The sequence below is a fragment of the Primulina huaijiensis genome, unplaced genomic scaffold (genome assembly GCF_012295235.1).
Source record: "Primulina huaijiensis isolate GDHJ02 unplaced genomic scaffold, ASM1229523v2 scaffold40625, whole genome shotgun sequence".
NCBI classification, from domain to species: Eukaryota; Viridiplantae; Streptophyta; class Magnoliopsida; order Lamiales; family Gesneriaceae; genus Primulina; species Primulina huaijiensis.
Window position 1 is genome coordinate 6,148 of NW_027359615.1, and position 7,876 is coordinate 14,023.

At 35.6% G+C, this 7,876-nt stretch overlaps 1 protein-coding gene across 1 annotated transcript; it reads right to left on the reverse strand.

Annotated features, from left to right (window-relative positions):
• Positions 1-887: 887 nt before the first annotated feature.
• On the reverse strand, positions 888-7,126 carry LOC140969305 (ABC transporter A family member 2-like). The gene is made up of 16 exons (XM_073430620.1): positions 6,726-7,126; positions 6,022-6,253; positions 5,752-5,921; positions 5,460-5,645; positions 5,254-5,349; positions 4,972-5,172; positions 4,651-4,810; positions 4,333-4,559; positions 3,393-3,510; positions 3,229-3,305; positions 2,761-2,850; positions 2,433-2,576; positions 2,042-2,344; positions 1,878-1,958; positions 1,414-1,590; positions 888-1,328 (listed from the first exon to the last, which is right to left on the reverse strand). The coding sequence occupies exons 1-16, from the start codon at positions 7,098-7,100 to the stop codon at positions 1,062-1,064; spliced, it is 2,904 nt and encodes a 967-aa protein (XP_073286721.1). The 5' UTR covers positions 7,101-7,126; the 3' UTR covers positions 888-1,061.
• Positions 7,127-7,876: the final 750 nt, after the last annotated feature.

Genomic DNA, 7,876 nt, shown 5'->3' on the forward strand with positions numbered 1-7,876 from the left:
TATAAAAAACTATTATAAGAAAGCATTAAACTAAAAATAACAAATATATATAACACAAAAAATCACATATATACACGCAATGCGTGCGAAGGATTACTGATATGGAAAAATATTAGGCATGTACATAATAATATCAAAAAATAGTTAGTGCGAGTTCTATTGTTTGAAAACAAATTACTAAAATACTCTACAACAAATTTCATGGCATATTCTATTAATTTCTCACTGGGTCGGCGATATAATTACAATATTCGTCTCTCGTGACCTCAAAGATTCCTTGTATTAACAACAAAACAAAAGGTAGCGACAAACATGTATGTGTTTTCGTGAAGGCATTTATAAACTCGATAGAATTTAGAAATGATTTTTTTTCATTCAACTCCCATGTATTTGTTGAAGTATTTAATGAATTTGGTTTATTCCCTTGCATATTATAATTTTTGCATGTGACAAACACAATAGATACAAGGGTCTAATATGATAACAAATTAAACCCAGATCGCAAATGTTTAAACTTTAGTACTGTTTAATATGATAATTTATTTTTATAAGTGAATAAATAACGTGCATATTAAAATTGAATTCTGAACGTATCAATGTATCGATGAGATTTTTGATACATAATTCACAATTTTCCACCAGTTTATTTCAATACAAAGTTTGAACTTGAAAGATGAACATGCTTTTTTGTCAATAGCAGGTTTTGTATTAGAATATCATACCGGACAAGCTGGTTGTTGTATTAAAATATGATCCATTATCGATCATTCCCTCCGTGATTCTCCAAGATGTTATTGAATGGAATATCATGTTTAAGTAACTTTGAATCCATTCATGTTTAAATAAAAAAAGTGAAGGCAGAACACAACTGAGACAACTCAAGAACATTTTTCAGAATTACAAATTGAACTCGAACAATTCAATTTTCATACTGGGAAACGGTCAATTACAACAAAAGCACGAGTCAAATTTATTTTCGGTAATTTTTACAAGAGATAACATGTAAATGAGATGATAAAAGGATTCATGAATCACTTACTGTTGTTTCACCAACCTCAAAATCATTGTAAATCCGAATCCCTAATTTGAGTAGGATCGATAACTATTCCACGTACTTTCCTTCTTCTATGTAGGATATTTCTACGTGAACTGGGAATAGAATCGCTGCTTAGCTGTATATGAGGGGGTATCTGAAATTCTTCCGAGTGACCAGATATGCATAGAGCTCCAGAATCATCCTGTTGCCAATATATTTCCACCATAAGGCCCCTGGGATTTTGTGTCGTTTCAGTCCCCGGAATACCAATATACCTCGCCCCTATGGGTACCTGCATGAACGTATATAGACTTAAGAATTCATATATTATGGGTATTAGTTGGGTGAATCAATGACTCGGGGAAATTTTTTAGTACCAAAAGAGATGCTCCTGAAAGTAGTGTGAGGGTGGCCAAGCTTTCTTCGGCAGAAGCATTTTCCAACTCTGCTTGTTTTGCTATGTTAAGGAAAACTTCTTCGAGGGTCGTGAGGCCAAGTTGGATGTCAGATATGCCAAATTCCTTCTCTCTATCTTGGAGTTCTGCAAAGAAGATCTGTGTAGGAATAGAAAATGAGTATTCTTAGTGTTACATTTGAGCTCATGATCCAAAGATGTAGCTCTCCCACATCAGCAATCTCTTCCCCCCCTATTTATGGACAAGAATGTTCATTTAAGGGAGACAAAAATAAGATTTTTAGATATTCAATTGCAGGTAAGATCAATTTTTAGATATCCACCCAATACACAAACAAAGTTCCTCCTTTTTCCACGCTGACAATTTACACTACACCCATTTCCGGAATGATTCAAATATAGTAGTTGATAAACTGAGTCGATTACCCTCAATAGCTTCTCTTTTTCATGTGGAATGACAAAGGTCATAAAAGACTTATTCTCCTCGTTGGGTAAGACACCCAATCGCTGCAAAAAGAGCAAAATGATAATCAATAAGTTTTATAATAGGTTGCAAAATATAGTAGTTAATCAACTTAAATGTGACTTACAGATTCAAAGAACTGTTTTACAGCTGTGTGCTGAGGTGTTGTAGTTACAGTATCTCTGTTCGGAGCTCCATAAACATCAACAGAAAAGCTTACGTTAGCTATAAAACCTGTCCCAAATCGTGACTTCAACCTTATCGAGGTTCCAATGCACCGAAGTTTGCCCTTTGCCATAATTCCAATTCTATCACTTAAAATGTCAGCCTCTTCCATAGAATGGGTAGTCAGTACAATTGCTCGCCCCTTTTTAGTCTCTTCAATGACGTCCCAGACATGTCTTCGAGTTACAGGATCCATACCAGTGGTCTTTGAATTCAAAAATTACCACAATGAAAAATTTAGGGCCAAAGAACTCATTTAAAAAAATAACAAATGAAATTTTTAACTGGCTCACCGGTTCATCCAAAACAACCAATTTTGGGTTGCCAATTAAAGCAATCGCAACACTGAGCCGACGTCGCATTCCCCCACTATAGCTACTTGCTCTCATTTTGGCAGCCTCCGTGAGTTTAACTTGCGCCAATAATTTCTGCACCTCCTGATATTAAGACAAAAAAATTCTTTCATTTTCAGGGGTAAAAAGGTCATGATTTCAAGCAATGGCAATTGGTCGACACCATATGCAGACTGACTAATGCAGTAAAAAAATCCAACTCAAGAAAAATTAAGTAAAATTAAATGGATACTAGTTGATAACAACTTTAGGTATGAATAGTACATACCGACTCAATTGAAGCAGGGAGTAGACCTTTGATGCTGGCAAACAAATAGAGGTGCTCTTGGCCAGACAATGCATCCCAAAGAACATCAAACTGTTGCATTACCACCCTTTAAAAATTCACAGGCCAGTAAAAGTATAACTGTGAAGCCAAATAGTTGACTTATCATTTTTGTCTATCTAAGCTTATGGAACATTTACAAGGTTCGACGCACCACTGGTTTAACCAAACTAGAGTTGAATATATATATATAAGAATCTAAATTTTGCAGAGAAAAGTACAATAATACCAAGCATAATAAGAAGGATAAATGTGAAACTAAGTAGCCATAGTTTTGTGAACAGAAATCAATGGCATAATGGAAAACCTCAAATGTAATGGTCTGAACTTTTAATATTTACCCCATGAGGTATTCTTTTCTTAAAGTGAGAAAGCCAAGTATGCAACATTGCTCAAAATAAAAATATTCACCTGTGGACAGACTCCTATCATCCTGCGAATATTCAACATCCCAGTTGAGGTTCGAATAGAATTTCCATAAATTAAGGCTGTTAATGTCATGTAACAATCAGAAGACTCATCACATAACCAAAACAGTTGCAAAGCAATTGATCTCAACAGATATGAGCCCTCACCATCTCCACCAGTCACTGGTGTAATTCCAGTCAAACAATTGATAGCAGTAGTTTTCCCAGCTCCATTGGGTCCCAGAAGGCAAAATAACTGATCCTTGGGAAAGTTCAGCCACACACCCTGCAGACACATAATCCACCCATCATGTCCTTCAGTGTGCAGTTTATCTTGTATCTCAAGAAAGCTAAATGAGATATACACAAAATGAATAAATAAATTACGCAACAATGATATTTCCCAACTTAAACAACTAGTCTACGGTTGAGATCCAAGAGTTGCTAGTACAATGCCCAGAACATCTAATTTAAAGTCTATTTCTCATGCCTATATCGTCATGTTAATTATAACTTACTAATTATTGTTTTTTTCGTTACTAAGCCCACGAGAAGCAATTATATTCAGTCAGCTAAAACACACCCCTTGGTCATGATGCACATGCCTTGCCCCAAAGGCTAAGGACATACCTGAGGTGGAGATTTTTTGAATCCAAGATAATAATGCATCATAGTATTCATTGAATCTTTGCTAGTAGAGTATTGAATTTTTGTTTTATAATTGTTCAATAGTTTGTAATGTATATATAGGGTGACATATTATGCAATTTCATATAACTCAAATCCAGAGTATCACACCTTAGAACATCTGCTTCAACAAGGCATGTGCTTTACCTCGTGCTTTGGCTTCCATGCTAACCTAAAGCCTTGTACCATTAATAACTATGATATACTCACAATATCTCTGCATGTACACGAGTAAAATTTTATGCTAACATATGAACCATACTCTCTACTGTTCAACTCGATGATGTTCAACTAAACCAAGAATAATTATTTATTACTCAGACTCAAGACCTTGTAAGTTGGAACCTTCGGTACTAACTAAGAGATCCTTCCTCTGTGGAGCAAAAACAGGCTTACAAACACATTAAAATTTTAAGTTTACCTTGAGAGCATGGTAAGGTGAGGTTCTCTTGCATTTGCAGCAGCCAATTTTTGTAGATCCAGCATAAATTTTCACAAGACCGCGCATTTGAACAGCAACATCTGAATCAATAACTCCTTCTGAGGCTTGCTGTTTTACTCTTCTTTCCTCTTCTAACACATCTTCATCATCCGGAGCTATATTCTCCAAGGGTGGAATAGAATTTGAACAACTGCAAATGCCTCCCTCTTAAATGGAAGAGGAGTGACTGAAGTATTAACAATCACTTTTACCAAAGAAGAAACATATTTAATATAAGAAAATCATTTTATTGAATACCTTCCACCTTGTTTCCACCTTTTCCAGTCCAGTACCAAGGATTCAAAAAGTAGAGCACCGATTTTCTTACTCCAGATGCATTTGGGAAAATATTGTCAAAGTAGATGGCGAGAATGAACCAAACAATGGATGTAGAGACAAGCCATAAGTAAATTTCATTCTGGCAGTGAAAGAAAAAATAAAGTAAAAAGATTGACAGAGAGATCATAGGACATGGCTTAAAATTTAGAAAATTAATAAAGTGAACATGACATGGACTAAAACTATTTGACATGGCATGCAGAGAAATGATAAAATTAAAGATGTGCCAAGTGGATGTACCATTGTTATGACACAATCTGTATCATTGGGTGCACAACTTGTCCTCCCCTTCCAACTGACACCTGGATCTTGAGGAGTTTCAGTTGCACCAGAAAGCAAGTTCAGACCCTCAGCAAGAAGATTAGGAGGAAATAACGACCACACAGTTTGGTACGTCTTAGAAAAGGTATCACTGTATGGAAATCCAAAGGTTGTGACTATCTGAAAGAATCAATAAGGATTTGTCATACCGTGTCATTCAGTCGGATATTTGTTGGATATATTTTGAGCAAAATTGCAAACCTGAGTGATTAAGCCAATAATAAAGATGAAGTAACCCAAGGTAGTGGCTGATGAAGACTTGCTAATAAAGGCAGACAACATAAAGGCAAATGCAGTCTGCAGAAGAAGCAGCGAAAATTCCAACCATCACATTTTTCATCAGTTTCTCGCTATAAGATACATTAATATATGTATCTTGTTAAATTTAGATGGGCTCAGAGATCTACCATATTCAATTGAAAAAGCAAAAACAAGAGGAACACAACTGCGAAATTGTTGTGCAGAAAAAAATCAAATTGAAACATCATCCCAAAGAGAACAGTGAGAAGTGATGAAATAAATGAGACGATTCCCTCCCATGTGAGCCATGATAACCAATATGCAGTATCATAAAGGCCCATCATGGTCATTGCCTGTCAATAAAACAAAGCGTAAGACACAGACCCAGAATTTTCAGTAAAATGAAGCAATAGTTCTAATATCTTTATTAGATAAATTAAAAGGAAAATCAGTTAATACCTGACGAAGTTTGAGTTCTTTCTCTGTTATTAAAGCACTAACTTGGAAGACAAAAGCAAACATAGCAATTGCAAGGAAAAAGGTGGGTCCTGCTCGTTGCACTGCAGAAAAAGTTTCAAGTGCAGGATGTGCGAATTCCTTTATATTGACGACCCAACTGAAGCTTGGATCTGAATTTGAAACATAAATACAGGTTCATATTAGGAAGGAAAATAAGGAAGTGATATTATGCTTAAAATGGACAAAAATCAACCATCTCATCTGTTATACCTCCAATGAGTAACCTTGCAATTTCACGCTCTGCAGCAAGTTGCAGGGGAATTTGAAATTTGAGAGTTGGATCTTCGAAAATTCCTCTCCTTGCAAGCGGAGTAGAATTGGTCTGTATCCCATAGCTAATTACCGTAGCACTTCTGTCAACAAAATGCAGAGCACCAGAGCAAAGCATGGGGTTGCTGGCAAGCCAATTGTCCACATCACTTGGTGTTCTGAAATCTTTAACCTGCTCGTAAATGGAGCACAGACAGATTTATAATTTCTAGCTAATGAAGGACAAACAAAATTTTTTTTTTTTGATATTTCAGATTATGAAAATAATTTATAATCAAGATTGAAGGGAAAAATTGGATGGATTATTATTACGTCCAGTCTCGAGAAAATGACAGAATTTCACAACAAAAAAAATCTTGATTACCAAAAACACAATCAGTTACCTAACCAAGGGTGGTCACATAATGCTATCAATAATCGCGATACAACAAAACAGTTGAAAATAAATACCACCACAGTAATAAAGTCAAAAGAAGAACATGATAAAAAAAAAAAAAATCAATCTTATCCTTATCTAGGACATCAGAAATCAGCAAGCCAGGGGACGCTATTTTCGAAAATTAAAGTCAATAAATAAATCATCCATCATTCCAACAAAAAAAAAAAAAAAAACAATCAAAATAATCAACAGAAGAAAAGAAAACCTTGTTCTCAGGAATAGGCCTCCCCGGATTATTCAATCGAATCTTCCGCACAATCTCACCAATCCTCGCACTGTCACTCCCACTCCAGACAAAGTCATAGCACGGCCATTTGGTGTAGAACTTATCCTCGCAAGGAGGAATCGGAGGCGCAACCAAAGGCTTCGGATCCCTAACATCTTTGAAGGAAGACGAGGAGGCATACCGCGATTCGACGGCTTTCTGTATGAAAAAGATCAGCGAGATGAAGAAGAGCGATGAGAATAGCTGGAGGAATGTTGAGCGCTTGTTCCGCCATGAGAGTAGCAGGTTCTTGAAGAGCAGTGATTTGTATTGCTGGGTTAACAGAGGAAATCCTCGCTGCAGCTCCATTGCCATTTCTCGGAGAATTTTACAGGCGGGGGTTCTGTTTTATATACAGGGTTTCGTATTGCAGTTGGAAGACGCGGGGAACATTGGATGTGCTTTTACGATTTCACCCTTAGAATTTTGATTAAATTAATTATAAGCGAATCTATCTATAAATCACGACAAGCGGGAGGGATTTGTCATTTGAGAAAATACGATGATTCTAAGAAATTTCTTATAGAGTTGAATATCTTATTATTAATTATTTTATGGTCTTACCATTTATGTGTATCCTTCCTCACCAAGTACTGTTTTTTATTTAATTTTATTGTACTCTATATTTAACGACTTTTTATTATTTATTTTTCCAATTTATGAATTTTATTTCATAAACTTAAGCCGAGTATAAAAAAGATTTCAAAAACAATGGAATAACTTCCTCGAAAGATAAAATTACAATATTTCTTTCTCGCCAGTTAGATTAGATGATCAACAGTGATGTTCGATTTGTATTGATATCTAAAAATTATCATAATAATTCACTTATCTTAGGCGGTGAGACGGGTCAAATCCGGTCTGTTTTGACTTGAGGTGGTCGGTCGTACCGAAATTTCTGATATCGTATACCGTACCGAAAATACTGATATGAGAAAAATGATACCGTTATCTTACCGACTTTTCGGTATATCGAAAGTCGACATACCGAAAAGTCGGTTCGTTATCGATAAAATACTGTCGTACCGAAAGTATATATATAAAATTTCATTCTCTTGTAATTTCAAGGCCAATGATTACCAATACTTAAC

Excerpts from the sequence above, each read along its gene's own strand:
- LOC140969305 (XM_073430620.1), bottom strand. The coding sequence starts at position 7,100 with ATGGCAATGGAGCTGCAGCGAGGATTTCCTCTGTTAACCCAGCAATAC. Across the intron at positions 5,922-6,021 it reads TGCAAGGTTACTCATTGGAG|ATCCAAGCTTCAGTTGGGTC; the intron begins GTATAACAGATG and ends TTTCAAATTCAG. Across the intron at positions 1,591-1,877 it reads AAAAAGAGAAGCTATTGAGG|ATCTTCTTTGCAGAACTCCA; the intron begins GTAATCGACTCA and ends ATTCCTACACAG.